The 22,966-nt window shown below is 37.7% G+C and overlaps 1 protein-coding gene across 2 annotated transcripts; it reads left to right on the top strand.

Annotated features, from left to right (window-relative positions):
* The first annotated feature begins 5,236 nt into the window (after nucleotides 1–5,236).
* On the top strand, nucleotides 5,237–18,916 carry hnrnpa3 (heterogeneous nuclear ribonucleoprotein A3). 2 transcript variants are annotated; one of them, XM_048192836.1, is made up of 11 exons: nucleotides 5,237–5,363; nucleotides 8,432–8,554; nucleotides 9,563–9,709; nucleotides 12,009–12,219; nucleotides 13,110–13,199; nucleotides 13,368–13,442; nucleotides 13,557–13,610; nucleotides 14,845–14,976; nucleotides 16,311–16,451; nucleotides 16,535–16,605; nucleotides 18,496–18,916. In XM_048192836.1, exons 1-10 carry the CDS (start codon nucleotides 5,358–5,360, stop codon nucleotides 16,585–16,587), a joined length of 1,032 nt encoding a protein of 343 aa, XP_048048793.1. In that variant the 5' UTR covers nucleotides 5,237–5,357; the 3' UTR covers nucleotides 16,588–16,605; nucleotides 18,496–18,916. The 2 variants fall into 2 exon arrangements, with proteins under 2 accessions (XP_048048793.1, XP_048048792.1); XM_048192835.1 differs by lacking the exon at nucleotides 18,496–18,916 and adding an exon at nucleotides 17,595–18,178.
* The last annotated feature ends 4,050 nt before the right edge of the window (nucleotides 18,917–22,966 follow it).

The raw sequence follows: 22,966 nt of genomic DNA on the forward strand, positions 1-22,966 counted from the left end.
AGCGAGTTTGACATGGGCCAAATTGTGATGGCTAGACGACTGTGTCAGAACATCTCCAAAACTGCAGCTCTTGTGGGGTGTTCCCGGTCTGCAGTGGTCAGTATCTATCAAAAGTGCTCCAAGGAAGGAACAGTGGTGAACTGGCGACAGGGTCATTGGCGGCCGAGGCTCACTGATGCACGTGGGGAGCGAAGGCTGGCCCGTGTGGTCCGATCCAACAGACGAGCTGCTGTAGCTCAAACTGCTCAAGAAGTTAATGCTGGTTCTGATAGAAAGGTGTCAGAATACACAGTGCATCAGTTTGTTGCGTATGGAGCTGCATAGCTGCAGACCAGTCAGGGTGCCCATGCTGACCCCTGTCCACCACCAAAAGAGCCAACAGTGGACACGTGAGCATCAGAACTGGACCACGGAGCAATGGAAGAAGGTGTCCTGGTCTGATGAATCATGTTTTCTTTTACATCACGTGGATGGCCGGGTGCGTCACTTACCTGGGGAACACATGGCACCAGGATGCACTATGGGAAGAAGGCGAGCCGGCAGAGGCAGTGTGATGCTTTGGCCAATGTTCTGCAGGGAAACCTTGAGTCCTGCCATCCATGTGGATGTTACTTTGACACGTATCACCTACCTCAGCATTGTTGCAGACCATGTACACCCTTTCATGGAAACGGTGTTCCCTGGTGTCTGTGGCCTCTTTCAGCAGGATAATGCTCCTGCCACAAAGCAGAAATGGTTCAGGAATGGTTTGAGGAACACAACAACGAGTTTGAGGTGTTGACTTGGCCTCCAAATTCCCCAGATCTCAATCCAATCGAGCATCTGTGAGATGTGCTGAACAAAGTCTGATCCATGGAGGATCCACCTCGCAACTTACAGGACTTAAAGGATCTAACATCTTGGTGCAGATACCACAAAACACCTTCAGGGGTCTAGAGGAGTCCATGCCTCGACGGGTCAGGGCTGATTTGGCAGCAAAAGAGGGACCAACACAATATAAGGTGGTCATAATGTTATGCCTGATCTGTGTATGAATATATATAACAGTATGATAGTAGGCCTATGTGATTTGAAACATATAGTGGACGTCTTGACAGACCGTTGCCTTCTGATAAACCGTGTGTCCAAGTACAAAGCTTTGTGCGAGAAGTCTAGTGGTTTGGCTTTATGTGTTCACAACGGGATACAGGTGTTATTCCTGGAGAACCGGAGACCTGACTGACTGTGTCAAACACACTGCATTTCTCTCGGCTTGAGTGACACTGACACTTTAATGGACTGTTTACAATCAGAATAAATCAGATTATCACCCACAGACATTAGATAAAACGATCCAAGAGACTCATTAAAGGTCGCAGCGTTCAGCAGAACATAATGTCACCCTGTCCAAGAGCTTTTAGCTGTTTAATTAAGAAACAAATGAGCTGGAACTAACATGCGTTTACCAGACCAGAGAGATAAAGAGAGAAAACCTTTTTTCGTCTCCTCTTTTAACTAAAACAAAATAGGCCTATGCTGCTCTAATAAATCTGAAGCAGACATCTGCCAATAAATAAAAGTGCTCTAATATTGGAAGTGAGAGTGGCTGTTTTATTATGCTAGTATTTCATCTGTCACATTGTGGTAATGATGATACACATTATAACCATCTCATAAAACTGCTGTAAATCATCATCATACACCCCTGCATTCACGCTTCTGCCAGATAGCTTTTGGCCAAGCTATTACAAGTAGGATGCTGCTAACATGTTAATTTTATTAACGACTTTTGTCATATTCGTTCGTCATAGGCTGCGTTCACAACAAACATTGCCGATGTGATTTGAAGCGCATGGATGGCCAGCAGGTGGCGCACTGTACTCTATTTTAATGTCTTTCTCTCAATTAACCTCGTGTGTAAACCAGTCTGACTGCATCTTTCCTGTGTTCTGTGAGCACAGATCCCTTACGGCTTTATGAATTAATCTCCACACAAAAGCCTCAGACTGATTCTTTGATTGGGGGATGATGTCATGGAAATATTTGAGTGATTGTGGATAATTGCATATGAATGTAGGCTCTCACTTTCTAATTTCTAAGAGTAATTACAACATCAAATTACATACTATTTCCTCATGAACACAATGGAATAGTGTGAATATGTACAGAGGTATTGCTTTCAAGAGAAAGTCTCAATATCAAACATCTAAGTGGCTTTTATCTTAAAGAAAGCTATCAGGCACAACCTTTCACAAGATGAGGTTTTTTTATATATATTTTTAAAATGATATAAAATAGATGAAAAATGGAAACAGGGAGTATTGTGACACTTTGTGTTTGTGAAACATTAAGTGGATAGTTGTGTAATTAATATTATGAATAGAACTCTTAGTGAAGTTGAAGAAAACATATAAAATCACCTCAAGACCAGTTGGATGGTGAAATGAAATGAGTGAGAGCTCGGTATATAAGGAATTCTTTGTTTTCAATGTATTTACAGTAATTTTTTAAACCCATAGCTATGAGTCACAGCGTTGGTACACAAACACTTCCACACAATGACACTGGACCTGTTTACAGTCACAACTGCAATTTTGCAGGCGTTTATGTTGCATCACCTCAATTATAGTGCAGTTATGTTGTCATCAACAAGACAGTGTCCAAACAGAAGTTGAGATAAATTGTACAGTATACACTGCCTGAGATTTTTTTTTTAGAAAATAATTTTATGTTAATAATACTATTAGAACTTTTTTGATTTGTACACGATGCCTTTTTACAAACAGGAAATTGACACGAGTACAACTGATCACATTCCAAGTATTCCAAAAATGTTCACTATCCAGCCTTTCTAGAACAAGATGATCGCATTTAACCTAACTGACTTAGATTAATGGCTTTGATTGGCCGAAAAAAATTTGTTTTAATTTCGCAATGAACCTGAAGGCCCCCAAATCAATCAATCAATCAATCAATCAATACACCCATCCATCCATCCATTCAATCAATCAATCAATCAATCAATCAATCAATCAATCAATCAATCAATCAATCAATCAATCAATCAATCAATCAATCAATCAGTCCATTCATCAACCAGCCAACCAATCAATACACCAATCAATCCATCCATCCATTCATCAACCAATCAATCAATCAATCAATACACCCATCCATCCACCAACCAATCAATCCATCCATTCACCAACCAACCAATCAATTCATCCATCCATCCATCCATCCATCCATCCATCCATCCATCTACCAACCAACCAATCAATCAATCAATACACCCACCCATCCATCCATCCATCAACCAACCAATCAATCCATCCATCCATCCATTCATCAACCAATCAATCCATCCATCCATTCATCAACAACCAACCAACCAACCAATCAACACACCAATCCATCCATCCATCTACCAACCAACCAATCAATCAATCAATCAATCAATCAATCAATCAATCAATACACCCCTCCATCCACCAACCTATCCATCCAGGTGAAGAAAAAAAATACATTGCTATAATATACTTCAAGTGCTCTATTTTCGTGCACTAATTTTGTACTTAATATACTAAAAATTCTTCTTTAATACTACTTATCATCTTAAGAACATCTAAGTGTAGTCAACTGTGCTATTTTGAGACAGTATGAAATATGAACTAAAATGTGCTTTTAATATACTATCTCTGTATTTAAAAAAATATATTTAGTTACCACTTGTAGTACACTGTGGGTTCAAATGTACTATAAGTGATATCTAAATACATTTTTTAAATACAGAGATAGTATATTAAAAGCACATTTCAGTTTGTCTCATTTGTCTCAAAATAGCACAGTTGAGAACACTTAGATGTTCTTAAGATGATCTTAAGTAGTATTAAAGAAGAATTTTTAGTATATTAAGTACAAAATTAGTGCACGAAAATAGAGCACTTGAAGTATATTATAGCAATGTACTTTTTTTTTCACCTGGGCATCCATCCATCCATCAACCAATCAATCAATCAATCAATCAATCAATCAATCAATCAATCAATCAATCAATCAATCAATCAATCAATCCACCCATCCATCAATCAATTTCAAGTCTGTTGGACCACCATCAGTCGGCGGTCACCATGATTTTGCCAAGTAAGACATGTTTAACATATTTTGTTGATCCTGGAACAACATTCCTGTCCGAAAATTTAGTCCTAACCATATCCCTACCCCTAAACCTACCCATAACTTATCCCTAAAATCAGAGGGAAATGATAGGTGAATAACACTGATGTAGATGCACCTATTATAGTAAGCCTAAACTTGACATAAACAGTAAACGTCCCTCAAATCTGACAGCTTGATTGGAATGTTGTTCCAAAGATGTTGATCCAGGAACATGTTGTACTTGGGGAAATCACGTTCACCGTCAGGGTGACACAGAGCACAACATGATCCAACATTTATCACTTTCCTGCAAATAAAACAAGTCTGTCTTCTAAAGAACAGGTTTTGTGCATCGCCATCTGGTTTGTCACCTTCATCTGTTATCGCAAATTGCAGGCGGGTCTTACAACTCACCTGTATAAAACTTACAACTGCCTGTTAATGTCTGAAATATCTGTCAAACAATATATCTGCCTTAAATGACATTTGGCCTCAAATGTGGGTTAACTGACTAATTGTTTCAAGATATATATTTAGGGATTCAGAGTAGTGTAGTTCAAACCAATAAATCAAGTCAAATTCTTCATAATTGCAAACTTACCTTGGCTAAAACTATTCTGATCCTAAGGCCAAGTGCACACTACTGCTTCTTGGTACTAGTGTCTGTATCATATTATCAATGTCCACTTAGATAATATGTTCATTATATTATTTAAAGTCAACAGTGTATGGAAGTATTTTATTTTTTTAAATTGCATAACATATTTATTGGGATTAGCACATAAATTGAAACAACAAAAATGGTAATACTTTACAAAAAAAGCCTCATTTGTTAAGATTAGTAGCATTAACCTTTGTTAAACGTACATTATGTAACGTTTTTTGTTCAAAATGTACAAAACTGAGCGTGTACATCATGAATCCATCTTCCAAACCAAGTTTTTGTCTTATCCTGAATCACTACGGTACGCCTATAATACGTGTTTATATTGGGACTGTTTCAGACCCACCGCTGCGGAGTAGCATAGTACCTGCGTGACTCGCCGTATACATAAACAGAGAGAAGTAGGTCCGGCTACAATATTCTTCCGCTAGACGTACGCAGTTTTGTTTATTAACCGTTACGGAAGTGTCCGGCAGCGCCTCTAATGTCCGAAGCGTGATATTACAGCGCTTTTCTCCGCGTGGCGTGCAGACCGAAAGGGCGCAAAAGCTGCAGCATGGAGGTACCAATTTATCAATATTCCTGCTATTATATGGAGTTTGTGTCAGTAGAATTAATAATGATACATATTTTATGTCAGTGGCTTGGTGCATTTAGCTGTCATGTTGAAGCAGCCGTGCGTCTGTGACTGGCAGCAGAGCACATACTGTTAAGGCGTATATACTACTGTTTTCAAACTACGTATGAGACTCTTGGTGTTATAGTTACTCTCTTAAACACCAAATGCATGCCAGGCATGAGCTCATTGTTCAATTTTTAACGTGCTGCTAATGTTTTGGTTAAGCAGGGGCTGTTGACTAGCCTTAACAAAATATCGAGCCTGTTGTTTGAAAACACGACAGTACAAAATACAGATAGAGGAATTTAAGGTCTTAATTTGACTATTATCTCTAACAATATGGAGGAAACATGAAAAAGAAATCTAAAATGGCGCGTGAACTCGTGTGGAATGTTCTAGACGCTCCTCAGCCGCTGGTTTATTTCCAACCGTCTCCTCCTGAATTTAGTCTTTATCTCTGAAGAATTTACGTGTAATCTTCGTAAACTTCGTTTACACACACAGTCACACTATTCCTATGTAGATGTAATAATACCATAAACCTACTGCTACCGGCTGAAATACGAACCTTACTATGGAGGAGGTTAGCTAATGAATATTAATAAGGTTACGCTGACGTTGCGCCAATCACGCACGCTTATTAATATTCATAACTCTATCCTTCGCCTTAGTAGGATACGTTAGTAGAGCGCAACAGTGCCCGCCCCCTTTTCAGTGACGCTGGTTCCGGATTTTTTTTTTTTTTTCATTCATTTTTCCCCATATAGGGATTTTAAAATAACCATGAACCAAACCAATCAGCTACGAGGTGAATCACAACACTACAAACCTTGATTTGAAGCAAAAAAAAAAGTTTTTGAAAATCGGACAAAAAGACAAAGGTACAAAAACTGTGAATGGCCTTTAGTGAGGGAAAGAACTACAATCCCATGAAGCATTGCGAACAGCATAGTCGAATAAAAAAAATGGAGAAATATAAAACTACTCCTTTTACAAATATTGATTATATGTATAAAAACAATATATTTTAAGTTTATTGCAAAATACGCCTATACAAACATTTCAGTATTTTAACAGCGTAGAGAGAAAGACTCGATTACGTTATTCACAGTGCATCATTGGAGTGGGCGGAGCTTAGAGATATTTTGGAGCATGTTGCTTATTTCGACCACGTCTCTAGTGGACTTCAGTGGCCTCCAAACGGTTGAAGGTCAAAATTACAGTTTCGGTGAAGCTTCAAAGGGCTTTAAACGATACCAGACGAGGAATAAGGGTCTTATCTAGAGAAACGATCAGTCATTTTCTTAAAAAGTACAACTTTATATGCTTTATAAGCACAAATGATCGCCGTGCACGTGTTTCCGCTTTCCGTATTCTTCAAAAAGCTTACGCTGTATGTCCTACGCCTTCCCTATTCTACTTACGGAAAAAAACAGAACTGGTGCCGCGTTCGTTCCGTAAGTTGAATAGGGAAGGTTTGTTTTTGTGATTAGTTTGATTTTAGCTAGCAATTTGATGCTATAGAAACGGGGCGTGTCATTATGATTGACAGTTGTGACTGACAGATTCTGGACAGAGGACTGTCGGAGCTTCAAGGGGAGATTGAAGATATATAACTATTAATTTTCGATTTGTGTTATTACACACCGACAAAAGTTGTTCAGCAGTAAACTGTACTGACCGACCTACAGGATCTGACGCATCAATGAACTTTGTTTCGGTAACGTTAAATGTGGGCTTTATAAGCTAATTAATAAATGTTATTAGCTTTTAAGATAAGATAACACGCCCAACGTTAGCCATGACGGGGGAAAAAGCAGGTCATCGTTATCTGGCAGTTAGCCTACAGATGCATTTAAATTCACCAATAGACACAAATTTATCTAGTTTTAGATCTTTTTGCAAATTATTCCATGCCCAGGGTGCATAATATGAAAAAGCACTTTTCCCCAGTTCTGTACAAACTCGAGGTATGTTAAAAAGCAAACACTTGGAAGAGCGTAGCTGGTAATTGCCAGAACAAAGACAAAGAAGAGTATATTTTATGGGTATAAAATAATACTTAGCAGGACAAAACTAATGATAGCCTACTGTAATTAATTATAGAGCACTGTCTACAGCAGTCGATCTCCTGTAACGTTAGCTGAACTTGATTTAAAATGGCAGGACCGTTTGAGTTGTTTCTAGTGGCATATTATTGAGTTTATCTACTGAATTTGCTGTTGCAAAAAAAATTATTGCTCTAGAAACAGAATATTAGTTTACAGGTAGAATTTTAAATTGTGTATAATTTATATATTTAAAATGCATCAATCGCGATATGTTGTTTTGACCTATTATCACTAGTAATTTATTTGAAAACAAACAACGTACATTAATAAACATTCAAATAAATGTAAATTCCGCTTTGCCAGATGTTATTAAGCCAAATTAAAAAAAAGGAAGGAGGAAAAGAAAAATGTAATGACAGATAATAAAACAATTAGGTGATCTGATCTTGATGATGCAGAAGTTTGATACCGCGACTCCGGCTCCACTGACGATTCCTTCTGCGCATGCCCAGGCTCCAAGCGTAACATGTCAGCGCATATCGTCGAATGTTTTATGTTCAGTTCATTACAATGGAAGGAAGCGGCGTCACATCGTCCATCTTTTTTAAAGTCTATGATTTCGACTCTTTGTCTTTCAGACAATTAGGAGGGATCGGCCGGCTCACGCCACCCAATCTAATGAATATTAAAGGAGCATTCATTCACCTAATTTGGCAAAGGCATGGCCTGATGTAATCCATGCTCTGCCAAGCAGAAACACCCACACAGAGAAACCAGCTCTGCGGTTAGAGTGGAGCAATCAATGAACACGTGTCATTATCAGCTATAAACAATTATCTCAATAACTTTATAGCATTTACAGCCTACAGGCACAGTTTTATCTGTCTAATGACGCAGATTTCTAAATAGGCAAAGGTTCGAGACCAGTCTGATTTTTAACTGTGTGTTTTATGTGAACAGGGTCGAGTCAGTAAGGAGCCGGAGCAGCTCAGGAAGCTGTTTATTGGTGGACTTAGTTTTGAGACCACAGAGGACAGTTTACGAGCTCACTTTGAGCAATGGGGCAAACTCACAGACTGCGTGGTAAGTGGCCATCAGATCACACTCTTCTCAGTTGTGCTTTACTGACTAATTGTATTCACTTTGCAGCAGAAACGGATACATAAAAGCCATCCATATTTCTTCCATTACAATTCAAAACGTACCAGGTTAAGCTCTCATCCACACCATGGTATATGATTAATATGGTAATCATTCACTGAATTAGCATAATACCACTTCATACTATCACTAGCTATGTTTCCATCCAAAGTTGTGAAATTAATGTGCACAAAATTGGAATATCACATGTAACATTTGCGCTTAAAGCACTGTTTCCATCCCATGTGTTCAAGAGAACAAAATCATCACTTCCTAGGAAACTGCCACAAAATATCTAATAAAAATGGAAGGTGCTGCAGTCGGGGAAGAAACTGTGGCTCTTTTCTCCTCCATCATGAATGACACACATCGCAGAGCTAGGGCACACTGACACGTCGACAGATAAGTCAGAGAAGGCTACATTTGATGAAGTCTCAGCATTCAAATGCGGTCGTTTAAGAAATTTGGCTATATGATTGGTCAGATCGCCTGTCAATCAAACTCCCAGCGAAGGGTGAATTGAGCACATACATTTTTAATGCACATTTTTAGAATTTGTATACATATTCTAGGCATTTTCATACCGCGTTTTTATTTTATTTTTTATACAATATCCCAAAATGTGCATAAAAATAGGTGGATGGAAACATAGCTCCTGTAACTTGTATGGTACTTGTATATGGAGTTTTTTTTCTTTTCTTTTTAAAAAAATAAGTATTAATTAATAATGGACCATTGAATTGCTGAAAATCACAGCCATGCTGATATACACATTGTAGCTGCATACAAACCTTTTAACCTTCTAACCTGCTTAATCTACAACTTAAAATGTCTGTCAGCCAATCAGAATCAAGCATCCAACAGTTCCCTGATATGATTTGTTAATGCATGTAGAAATAATAATAATAACTAATAAAACCACTGTTATTATCAATGATCATCTTTCCGCAGGTAATGAGAGATCCAGCAAACAAACGCTCGCGAGGTTTCGGCTTTGTGACGTATTCCTGTGTCTCGGAGGTTGACGCTGCTATGGCAGCACGGCCACACAAAGTGGACGGTCGAGTCGTTGAGCCCAAACGGGCCGTCTCCAGAGAGGTACGGTTACATCCACTTAAACCATAACGCTGCACATGGGAAGTTGACATGGAGAATCAACTAGTAATTGAAGTGACTTTGTTTCTCTCAGTTATGAGTTTGTTTCACAATTATGAGTTAATATCTTGCAATTCTGACTTTCTTTTTCAGAGTTGTGTGTTTCGAATATAATTCAACTTTTATTTCTTGCACAGAGTTAATCTCTTGTGATTTTGAATTAGGATCCTGCAATTCTGACTTTTTTCTCAGAATTGTGACTCATTTATATCTCACAGTTCAGGCTTTATTTCTCCATTACGGGTTTAACTCAGAATTCATAATTGCAAGAGGTTAACTCAAATTCGATCTCAAAAGATTGTGAAAAATTAAACCAGAATTGTATGTTAGAATCTCACAATTCTGAGCAAGAAAGTCTGAACTGCACTGTAAAAAATCTCAACTCGTTATATTTTGTTTCTCTTTTGAGTTTTACTTGCTCCCAAAAGTTAAGATAACTTTTTTTTCATTTCAAATTTATTGCACAAATCAATTGAAAAAGTATTACAATTGTGAGAAAGAAAGTCACTAAAGTGAAGATAGTCACTTGCATTTCTTAGAAATTTCACCGTTGTCTTTTTTTGTTGTTGTTTTTATTCTGTGGTAGAAATGGGCCTCCATACAGATTTGTACTCCATTTACTCTGAAATTAAAGGGGCCATATAATACTATTTTTAGGGTGCATTCACACTTGTAGTTCGCTTCGCTTCGTTTGGTTCATTTGGTCCGGACCAAAGAAGAAAAAACAACATTTAGCCCTTTATCCGATTAGCGTTCAGATCACCGAACCAAAAGATACCGAACCTTAAGGCATAGGGATACATTCACAACGTAATTGGTCGGATTTTATGACGTATTGCCTATTTTGAGGCGGAACTTGCCGAACATCCAAAACAATGCTGTGTGCTGAGGTAAATGTGCTCGTTGTGTGTGCGTAGCCTGCATGTGATGGTATTTTGGCCAGCTGGGAACTCTTGAAGAGCTTATAAAATGTGTAAAGTAGTTAAAACACCGGCGGGAATCCATCCGTCACACACACAAACGACCTGCTGCGTGCAGACACGCGTCTGATGCCTGTGATGGGCAAACTCGCGACTATGACAAGAAAAACTGACATGCATGAGGACTCTGTCCTTTTTAGGGTCTCGTCTTCCTGTTTTTGGTTCGGTTACATGTCTTTGGTCCGTGTTGCGTTCATATATCATTCGAACCGCACCAGAGTTCGTTTGGAAGCGGACCGAGACCCATCTTTTCAGCGGTCTCGGTCCGCTTGTTTGGTGCGCACCAGGGTTCGGATGGCAGCTTTCGCACTAACAGAGCAATCGCACCAGGGTTCATTTTAATCGAACCAAGTGTGAACGCACCCTAAAAGTTAATTGTTTTGATTTTTGGGTGTAACAGAACAGGTTGTCATGCTTTAATGTTCAAAAAACACAATATTTTTCACATACTGTACATTAGTGCAGCACCTCTATTCCCAGTCTGTCTGAAATGCACTGATTTCTACAAAGCGCCTCCTTCTGAACAGCTCAGAGTGCTCTGATTGGCCAGACAGCTCAAGCGGGTGTCGGAAATGTAACACCCCCTTACTATAATCGTAAGCTTCAGCTTCCAAGGCTTCTAAAGAAACTGTAGACTCACAGTTGATACTAATGTCGTCGGTTTTACGGTATCAGTTTAAGCCCGAGTCGGAAAAGTGGATGAATCGGAAACAACTTTGCAAACACAACTTGAGTCATAGTGGTCAGTAGTCTTTGTATATATCTGTCGTTGTACTCTCCCAGGCTCAGGAAACTGTCCTCTGTAAAATACACTGTGCACAAGCAAACTTTTGGGTTGTTCTGCTCAAGAACAGCTTTATTAATAAATCTTAACCTCTGATTCATCTGGTTTTGGAAAGCTAGACTAAGTGGTTTTGCTTTCACATCCAAACAGCGTCTCTGCAACATGATGACAACACTACAATTTACTGAAACATCGTCTTCTTTCTCTGCGTATGCCTTTGGGAGGCACTATACTAATATTTCACATTGTGACATGGACGATTGAAAGTAACACCTCAACTGAGGTGTTTTAGCCATGTCTGGATCAGTGTTCCCTGTTAGATGGAATAAATCTCTTTGTGGGAGACTTTGCTGATCGTATACATGCACATATATTACACATTACACACTAAAGGAAAAAGAAAACTTTAAAAAGCATCATATGACCACTCTAACATACCTTTAATCAAGATGTAAATTCATTTACTTTGCTTATCCAGGACTCTAATAAACCTGGAGCTCATCTGACAGTGAAGAAGATCTTTGTGGGTGGAATCAAGGAAGACACAGATGAGTATCACATCCGAGAGTACTTTGAGCCGTATGGGAAGATTGAGACCGTCGATATCATGGAGGAGCGTTCGACTGGGAAAAAGAGAGGATTCTGCTTCGTCACCTTCGATGATCATGATACTGTGGATAAAATTGTTGGTGAGTTTAGATGGAAACCATTTTACTTTCATCTGCTAGTCACACACACTGACTGACTGATTGGATAAATTGTTTATGGGTAAATGACTCTAAAAAACTATTAAAACCGCATCTTTTTTTAATTATTATGCATGCAGCTTTTATGAAGTGCCATTAATTGATATATTACATGGAATATTTGTACTTCAATTTAAATATAAAAATGTTTGAAAAATAACAAAACTCAATAATAGTTGCAAAAACTCAATAATATACTAAAATAAACATGTTCCCTTATAAATTGATATAAAATCTTCATGTTGATGTACAGTAGTGGCCAAGAGTGATGTATGGCCTTGGAAAACTGACATCTTCACTCTTTGATGTTACTAACAATGTGTTAAAGATTTTGTAAGTATATTGCGTAGTTGTGCTTGCGGTCAATTGTGTTATTTGTGACATCATTTTTGGCCAGGCTGTCATACAAAGAAATTATGAACACATGCAAAAAACGAGAGAATCAATGAAATATTAATAACTGAATATGTTGTAGTCAGTGAATGCTTTTTCCTGTGAGCTTTTTTGTTTTTCTATGCATTTGTTATTGTTTTGCATAGTAAAATAAAACCTGTAGCTGATGTTTGTTTCGGCAAATAATTTTGTCAGATAAATACCTAACCAAGTTTAGTGTTTTGTTCTTCCCTCATATTTAAATTATTTAAAAAGTCTAAAATATTTTCTTGTGGGGTCATTAAAAATAAATATTATTTTTGCCACAACTGTATAAAAGTTAGCGAACATGCTGTGTCAACTTACTACCCATATTATGTCAAGAAATAGTTGTTCTTTCAGTAGCTGAACAAACAGATCTCTGTTTTGCTTTTTTAAAATAATTTTTCCTTTTTCATCAGCACAAAAATATCACACGATCAACTCGCATAACTGTGAAGTAAGAAAAGCACTTCCAAAGCAGGAGATGCAAGCTGTTTCTAATCAGAGGTGTAAGTAGCATGTTTTTTTTTTTTTTGTCTAACTGCTTCTCCTGATTCTCAAATACACGTTTACATTTCATAATAAATTGTTACTGTAATATTCAAACCATTGCATTTGGTTATTGTTAATAATATATAAGGTACTGTTTCAGATCATCATGTGCTTTTCGTTCTCAGATCGCGGTGGAGGTGGAGGTGGGGATAATTTCATGGGCAGAGGAGGAAACTTCGGAGGTGACAACTTTGGCAGAGGTAAGATGACATGTGATACTGTACACCTGATCCTGTGTGTCAGTTTGTACTGTAGCACCTCGGGTGTAAATAACGCTGTGGTAAATAACACACTGAATCCCGTGTCTTTTACAGGAGGGTACGGAGGAGGCCGGGGTGGCTACGGAGGAGATGGATACAACGGATTCGGTGGGGACAATATCATGATACTAACATGATCAATAAGCAAAAATCAGACTCTTTCATAAAACATGTAACAAACAGGCAGGCAGAAGCTAGTGGCTTAAAGTGCAAGGGTTTTAATAAGTGAAGAGCAAAACAAAAAGCCTGTAAACCGGTAACTTAAAACATTTATTTATGTGATATTTGTATTTTTGTAAGTTTTGGCCATGAAAATAGCCTCAGATGCTGACATGGCATTAAATAAAATTATTCTGTACTGTATTTGTATTTAGCCTCAAATTAATCACACCTAACATTAGCTTTTATATTGTAACATTTTTGCACAATAACCAAATTAATGTAGAGACAACATTTGACAGTATATTTTAAATATTTGATTAGGTAGGAAATACAGAAATTGAAAAGTTATCAAACACTTCACAGTCTTCACTGCATAATTTATAAATTTAATAAAAATTAATCTATATTTATGCTACAAAAGTTATTCAGTCAAGAGAAGTGAGTGATTTTCTTTTTTTGATTAACATTAATGACAGACAGCAGCAGGTTTATTAGGCTGCTGTCACTTTAGGACCTGACATCTCAGTTCCTCTTAACGCTCATTTAAGACTTTATTTAACTCATTTAAGACCGTGCTTATGAGGATACTCGATAAAACGGGCGTTTTGGCATACTTTTCTGTTTTTGCCTGTTCTAGTGCGAAAGAGGACTCAATGCGGCCGGTGCGCCAGTTTTGTGTCTTATTGCGTTTGAATAATTTAATAGCGCTTGAATGAATGATAGCATTTTCATATAATGTAACACTAGCTAAAGGATGACGGGGAAAAAAAAAAAAAAGGATGCTGCGTTAATTGCATTAAATATTTTTAAGACGTTAAACTGAAAAAATTATTTGCATGCATTAACGCATTAATTTTGACAGCCCTAATTGCAACCTTTCAATCAAACCAGGCAATAAGAACAAGTATCAAGGGATTTTATATTCCCGTAACAAATCCTCACACCTGATCAAAGCAAACAAACCAATAAGTTAGAAGACATCAAACAACTGCTAAAAAGGAAGATGTCCAACAAAAAAAACAAAAAACAACAACAACCCAAACAATAAGCACCCAAGAAATTAATGGTGCAAATTAAGTCCAAATGAAGTGCTGACCCATCAGTCAACCAATCGGTCACATCCCCTGAAGGCCAGCCTGAAATGATTAGCACTGAAGTAGGTGTTTGTGTTTGGTGGCAGGGGGTAACTGTGGTGGGGGTCCTGGCTATGGAGGGGGCCGTGGAGGGTACGGTGGAGGTCCTGGATTCGGTAACCAAGGCGGAGGAGGCTTCGGAGGATATGACAACTACAATGATGGCAGGAATTTTGGAGGTACATTATCGTTTAAGCCAAGACAGAAACTTGACAGGTGGTTAAGGGGGAGGGGCTAAACAAGAGGGTCTCCGTGATGTCATCCAAAAATGGGAGTTGTTTCAGAGGCAGAGCAAGTTGTGTTTTGACTAAAGTTTAATTTTTTTTTTTTTTTTTTTTTTTTTTTTTTTTAATGACCAATGAATCATTTAATTGAAACAAATTCTGAAATAAAATATTCTACCTTTCAAAGGTTTGGAGTCAGGGAGATTTTTAATGTTTTTGAAGTCGTCTTTCGCTCACAAAGGCTGCATCTAAAATAGAGTAAAAACTGTAGTATTGTGAAATATTAAAAGCACTGTTAATGTTAATATATTTTAAAATGTAATTTATTGCTGTGATGGTAAAGCTGAATTTTCAGCAGTCATTATATTGTTCACGCCATGTCATATTTACAGTAAATTATGAGATGACATCCTGTGACGTTCTACTCAGAGCTGTTCACATCCTCGGATTTGGAATTATGTGTTTCTATGGCAACACTGTCAATGCCAAAACGAATCCGCAGTGGTCATTGTAACAGCCGTATAAATCACACAACGATTGAGAATCCAACAAGAACTATCTTTAATAGCAAATACTTAGGAATATTCAGGAGACAGAAATCATGAAGCTCAACCACATAAACTCAAACGAGACTGAAGAATGAACACAGGACATTAAGGGCTTAAATTCACAGGGTAAGATAATTAGCTGAAACAGAAACAGGTGCGTAACTAATCAGAAAAAAGCAAAGGGAACATAGGGAAATCAGGAACAGGGAAAATGAAACCAAAGCAATGAAACTAAACAGACAGTGGTACAAGTCGGAGCTCTCTGAAAATTCCACGTTTGCAAGTTGTAATTACGAGTTCTATGAGGACGTGAACGCTTTTTACAAGTCAGAATCTCGTAATTGTGGTTATTCCGACAAATCATCTTCAGTGTCACATGATCCTTCAGAAATCATTCTAATATGCTGATTTGCTGCTCAAGAAACATTTCTGATTATTATCAATGCTGAAAACTTGTGCTGCTTCAGATATTTGTGGAAACTGGTACTTTTTTCACATTCCTTTTGATGAATAGAAAGTTAACAGCATTTATGCGAAATAGCTTTTTTCTTTGTAATGTCTTTACTGTCACTTTTGATCAATTTAATGCATCTTTGCTGAATAAAATTATAAATTATTTAAAAAAAAAAAAAAATATTATACAGTAGAACAATAGAAAGAAAAATGTGTATTGAAATCATCTGCATTGTGGCTTATTTAGATGAATTGTGCTGTTATCCTGAATTTGTACCTGCACCGCAGGTAACTTTGGTGGTGGTAGTGGAGGCGGTGGAGGAGGAGGAAATTACAATGATTTCGGGAATTACGGTGGACAACAGTCCAACTACGGCCCCATGAAGGGAAATAACTTTGGAGGAGGAAGGAACTCAGGACCTTACGGAGGTAAAGAAAGGCCAGCGCACAGCATGCCACATCAGAGGTGAATCCACTGCACATAACCTGATCCTGTGCATTGTTATATTTAGGTGGATATGGCTCTGGCGGCGGAGGAGGGGGTTATAACTCCAGGAGATATTAATTGATTAGTTTTCCTGTGGTAAGTTCAACACCGACACATGCTGCGTCCGAAATCACATACTGTATGGTAGGTGCTACATTTGGTTTGGCACTTACTTTGCAACCCTACACACACTTTGGCAATAGATTCGCCATTGTCTAGTAATTTTTTTTTGTTTACTTGCCAGACTGATATACTATTTTATACACACACACACAAAGTTGTCAAAAGTACTGACTTTGGAACCAGTCGGTACTAAAATTTTTAAAAAATGTGATGCTTTGAGTGATGTTGAGCGGATTCATAAACCCCTCTGATTGGCCTTTGTGTTCACGCGCTCAACAGATATGTCTGTGATTGGCTACAATGATCAATGCACGAGAGAGTTTGAAAGCACGCAGAAGTGTTTGAATTTGAAAGCATGCTTTCAAATGCGCCTGTGTGTATCAGTGTAAGCGCTCGGTGAATGTTTTTGAATCGTCGATCATTGTAGCCAATCACAGACATATCTGTTGAGCGCTTGAACACAATGGCCAATCAAAGGTGCAAAATTGCTCAAAGCATCACATTTTTAAAATGACTTTGTACCGAAGTCAGTACTTTTGACAACTCAAAATTCATGTAAAATGGCACACCTATTTATTATTATTTTTTTTTTTTATATATCTGAACGTACACTCTTAACATCAGTCAATCAAGCATTATATTACATTATGATAATCAAGCACTATTTATTGATGGAACTTAAACTTGTCAACCATGTATGAATGCATATTTGTCATTTTAACGTAGGACTGGTGTTGGTGCTTAAGATATTGTTGCTAATTCAGTGTTTCTGTAAATAATAGATAATAGTAATTAGATCCAGGTACTGTTTTTCAAATACCTACTATGTATATGGACACACTACTCTGTTGGCGCCTACTGTATAGTATGGAAGTAGGCATGTTCGGACGCAGCGACAGACTCCACAGAGGTGTAACAAGGGATGATGACTTGTGATGTTTTACCGTGTGTGTGTTCAACAGGCTTCAGATCCAGAGTTAGATGGTGATGAGGAGAGATGAGAGGATTGGGAAGGAAAGGAAAGATTACTGAGAAAGAGTGGCAGGGGCCAAGATCTGCCAGTTATAGCTCTTACCGCAGCAGACACTCGCAGTCTTTAACGTTAGCCGCGCGAGAGCAGTGTGTGTTAGTTAGCGTATGTACATTCCTTACTGCTGCATTTCACTCGTTCAAATTTTCTTTGTGCTTTTCACTCCCCCTCAACCCCCTGTGATTTTTGTGAGCGTTTTTGAGAGTGAAAAAATATTATGTTTTCAAAACACTGTAGTCAGAGTAGTTCAAAAAAAATATGTTGTGAGTATGCAATGTATGTTGTGGCCTTAAGTATATTATTTGGAGGACTTTTTATTTTTGATTTTGAAGACAGTGTCACATGTATTTTTATAAATTGTGAGTATACAGTACATGTGTTGTTTGATAAACAGAGTAGACTTTATCAGATCTGAGGGCATGTAACATGTTAAACCTGTAAAGACAGAAGTCTAGATTGTGACAATTGAAAAAAAAAAAAAAAGAAACCAGTTGAAATAAAGTTGTGTACTCGTAACTTGCCTAATGAAGTTTAGTGCGTCATTGAGTCTGAAAGCGAGTGCAGCGGTCCTGAGCGCGTGTTGTTGTGCATGAGAGTAGAAAGGCCTCCAGGCCTAGACAGACGAACTGACGACAGGACAGCCTCGACTGGACCAGGCAGCCAGTGTGTCTCCAGAAAGCTAGCGTCTGTTTTGGAAAGGAGCAAGGCTAGCCAATGGAGAGCCAATGCTAGCGTGAGACCCAGCAGTGAGTATGAGGGTTTGAGGCAGACAGAAGACGAGGAAGAAAGAGTCATAGGAGCAGGTAAGAGTAACTCTTCTGCTTAATTTACAGATGGGAAAAGCAGCGCCCGATCTACAGTAAGTGGCTGAAAGTCTTTTCAGCGATGGTTCTGGATGGGTAAGATTAATATGTGCAAGATATATATGTGGATTTGTTAAAGATATCCTCCCGTAGTCACACCGAGAGATTCAGAAACTACATTTGACTCAATTGTAGCTCATGGTGTGTGGCTGAATCTCACAAAACCTGATATGTCCGGGTCTTGTTTCACCTTACAATCAAAAGAAAAAAAAATATTATTTGGTATTATATATATCAAGTTATATTTTGACTAAAGAACCGTTTACTTCACTTCTGAATGAATCAGCCGTTTGAATGAATCGAATGAATGAATGAACGACTTAAAGGATTAGTTCACTTTGAAATGAAAATTACCCCATGCTTTACTCATCCTCAATATGACTTTCTTCTTTCTGATGAACTCAATCGCAGAAATATTAATAAATATCCTGACGCATACGAGCTTTATAATGGCAGTGAACAGGATCAACGAGTATGAGCTGAAGAAAGTGCTTCCATCCACATCCATCCATCATAAATATGTGCTCCACACGGCTCCGGGGGGTTAATAAAGGCCTTCTGAAGTGAAGAGATGCGTTTGTGTAAAAAAAAAAAAAAAAAAAATATCCACATTTAACAAGTATGGAGTAAAATATCTAGCTTCCGCACGAGCCACCTTCCTTATTCAAGTTATGAAGAAAGTGTAAAACTCTTGCAGTTCAAAAAGCTTACGCTGTGTCCTGCGCCTTCCCTATTCAACTTACGGAAAAAGTGTAACTGACGCGACGGCAGTTTACATTTTCTTCGTAACATCAATACTGAAGCGGTCTGGCGGAAGCTGCATATTTTACTTCATAACTTGTTTAAATATGGATATTTTTTCCACAAACGCATCAGAAGGCCTTTTTTAACCCCCCGGAGCCGTGTGGAGCACATATTTATAATGGATGGATGTGGATGGAAGCACTTCCTTCAGCTCATACGCGTTGCCATTATAAAGCTCGGATGCGTCAGGATATTTATTAATATTTCTGTGATTATGTTCACCAGAAAGAAGAAAGTCATATACACCTAGGATGTCTTGAGGGTGAGTAAAGGATTAGTTCACTTTGAAATGAAAATTAGCATTTTTCAAACAAGACATTTACCGCCACCTACTGGCAGTTATAGTTTCTTATTTAGAGTCTAATTTTATTTAAAATGTTTCATATTTCCATATTGATAAAGTTATGGTTCAAATCATTTACTCAACCTCATGGTCCAAAAGTTCATGTGTAATAAATTCTGTGTTGAATCAAATAAAATATTTATTTTTGAAGCTACTTTTTGTAATGTCTATTTGATGCTTTACACAATAATGATTTATCTTATATCTTTTGGAAATAATTTCTCAACCAAAATTGATGTGCGATTAATTATATTGCCACATGTAATTAATTAGATGATCCAATTTAATCGTTTGACAGCCCTAATTTATTTACATGTCATGTTGTGATGCCATTAATTATGTACACTATTACTAGTATAATATTCTGTTAAGGTGCGGTCACATTTACCATTGTTCAGCGAGTGTTTGTGGGTGAAATCCAGTCATGTCAGTAGGAATCCACATCATTGGGAGTTTCAGCTGATGGCGAAACATTTCCCCACGCAGATTTCGCAACGGATTGAAGTTGTTCACATGGATTCATTGCGGCGCCCAATAGAAATCTGCTTTGTTTGAAAGTGACTTCTGTGTGAGCTGTGCTTTATACATTGCTGCTTAGACAATGGACTCTTTTGTCCACAAAATTTTGCAAATGTGGCAAAATTTCTTGTGCACGACTGCATTTTGTCTGCAGAATTTCACCATACAAGGGTGTAAATGTGACCGCAGTACTGAAAATGTTATTAAATTGATAAAAAAAAAAAAAAAAAACTAAAATATTAAGAAAATTCAAAAATGCTCTGTCTGACTGGCAGATTGAGTTTAGAGTGGAATGTGACCCAGACTAGTTTTAGTGAGATTCATTCACTAGTGTGCAAGTGAGGACATTTTTGCTGAATATTCATTCACCTGCTTTGTGATTTCAATCACTTGACAGGAACTTCCATGAACTGAAAATTTTTGAAGTATTTTGGCAATTAATATTATTACACACTGGCACTGGATGTCTATAACATGACCGTATACTCTATTATTGTGGGAGGATGTTTTGTAATTCAGGGTAAATCCATATAAAGTTGTGCTCAAAATTATTTCTGCCCTTGGTAAATATGAACAAAGAAGGCTGTAAAAATAAAACTGTTAATCCTTTTGATCTTTTATTTAAAAATTATGAAAATCTATTCTGAAATAAATGTTTTTCTCTAATACACATGGTCACAATTAATCATACCCTTTTATTCAAAACATTTTGCAATGTCCTTTTCCAGCTATAACAGCTAAGATAACAGCTCTGAGTCGTCTTCTATAATGCCTGATGAGTTTGGAGAACACCTGAGGAGAGATCAGAGACCATCTCTGCTTCATACTGAATCTCTCCCTTCTATAAGATTTCTAGCAGAAGTGGTCAGGTTTTGATTTTTTTTTTTTTTTTTTTTTTTTTTTTTTTGTTGGTTTTTGATAGAATCCATGATACCATGTATCTGAACAAGATGTGCAGGACCTCCAGCAGAAAAATAGGCCCACAGCATTAAAGATCCAGCAGTATATTTAACCGTGGGCATGGGGTAATTTTTATCCATGTGTGCACCAAACCCATCTGGTGGGTTTGCTGCCAAAAAGCTTTTTTTTTTTTTTTTTTTTTGCTTGCTTCATCTGACCACAAAAGCTTGTCCCGTCCCAAGTTCCAGTCGTGTCTGACAACTAAATATGCTGGAGATTGTTTATGGATAAGTGAGGAGGATTTTTCTTCAAACCCTCCCAAACAACTTGTGGGGATGTAGGTGCTGTTTGATCATTTTTTTAGGCTTTCTGACCTGAAGACTCAACTAATCTCTGCAATTCTCCAGCTGTGATCCTTGGAGAGTCTTAGTCCACTCAAACTCTCCTCCTTACTGTGCATTAGGACAGTATAGACACGTCCTCTTCCAGGCAGATTTGTAACATCTTTAGTTGATTGGAACTTCTTAATTATTGCCCTGATGATGGAAAATTGGAATTTTCAATGCGTTAGATATTTTCTCACTGCCACTTTCTATTCTGTGAAGCTCAACAATCTTTTGCTGCACATCAGAAATATCTTCTTTGATTTTTCTCATTGTGATAGATGTTTAAAGGGGACCTATAATGCCCCTTTAACAAGATGTAAGTCTCTGGTGTCTCCAGAATGTGCCTGTGAATTATCAGCTCAAAATACTCCACAGATCATTTATTATAGCTTGTCAAATTTGACCCTATTTGGGTGTGTGTCCCTTTAAATGCAAATGAGCTGCTGCTCCCAGCCCCCTTTCCAGAAGAGGGCGGAGCTTTAACAGCTCAACAACAACAAAGCTGGAGAATCTCACGCAGCCAAAATGAGGATTGTCAGTAACGGTGTTCAGCCTTACATTGTTCAAACCGGAGTCGACACTGATGGAGAGACTCAGGAAGAAGTTACAACTTTTAGAATGAAACTGGACGTTTCTGAATGGTTAGTGGATAAATTTATGTAGTTGTGCAAATCAGTGTTGAACTGACCCTCGTTTGTGAAGCAGTCCGGCATAAAATGACGGCATGACAACACTCTACTACAACAACTCTTCTTCTTCTCTAAAGCAGCCCAACATGGCCTCACCCCTTTGTGTGTTCTCGGGGGTGGGGTTTATGTAAATTTTAGGGTTAGTGATGTCACCAACCCAGGAAGAAGCTTGTTGTAGTTCCTACCAGCCGTTTGTTGTAGTCCTTATACAGTGAATTCTGTAAAAGAAAATATCTCCCTTTGCATTGAACTTTGAGTGTCGTAACTTTGCATGTTGTTTATGACAGCAACATTACACACTAACTAAAGTTTAAAAAGTTAAATCATAATCAGCCACACCTTCAAGGGAATTTGGCCTTTGTGTTTCCTCATATTTATACTCCTTTGAAATCATGGATAGACAATTTCATGTTCATGTTCACCCTGGTGTGCTACAAAATGTAAAAATGAATGGGAATATACTTGAGATATTTTACTCATAAGAATTTCTGGAGGTACCAATAATTGTGGCCATTGTGTAAAATATTTATTTCATAAATATTTTTTGAAAAAAAACACACACACTTTTTTCAATTAAATTCATTCATTTTGAATGAAAGATCAAATGGACAAACAATGCAGATTTATTTTCACAGCCTTCTTTGATCATATTTTCCAAGGGCATGAATAATTTTAAACACAACTATATATTCACACAAGATTTTCCTAAGTTTTATAGTCTTAAAACATCACTGATAATGTCGTAATGAATGTGTATATTGCATTGCCAAACGTTGACTGTTTAATAAAAACATTTGAAA

Source organism: Megalobrama amblycephala, linkage group LG6, assembly GCF_018812025.1.
Source record: "Megalobrama amblycephala isolate DHTTF-2021 linkage group LG6, ASM1881202v1, whole genome shotgun sequence".
Taxonomy (NCBI): domain Eukaryota; kingdom Metazoa; phylum Chordata; class Actinopteri; order Cypriniformes; family Xenocyprididae; genus Megalobrama; species Megalobrama amblycephala.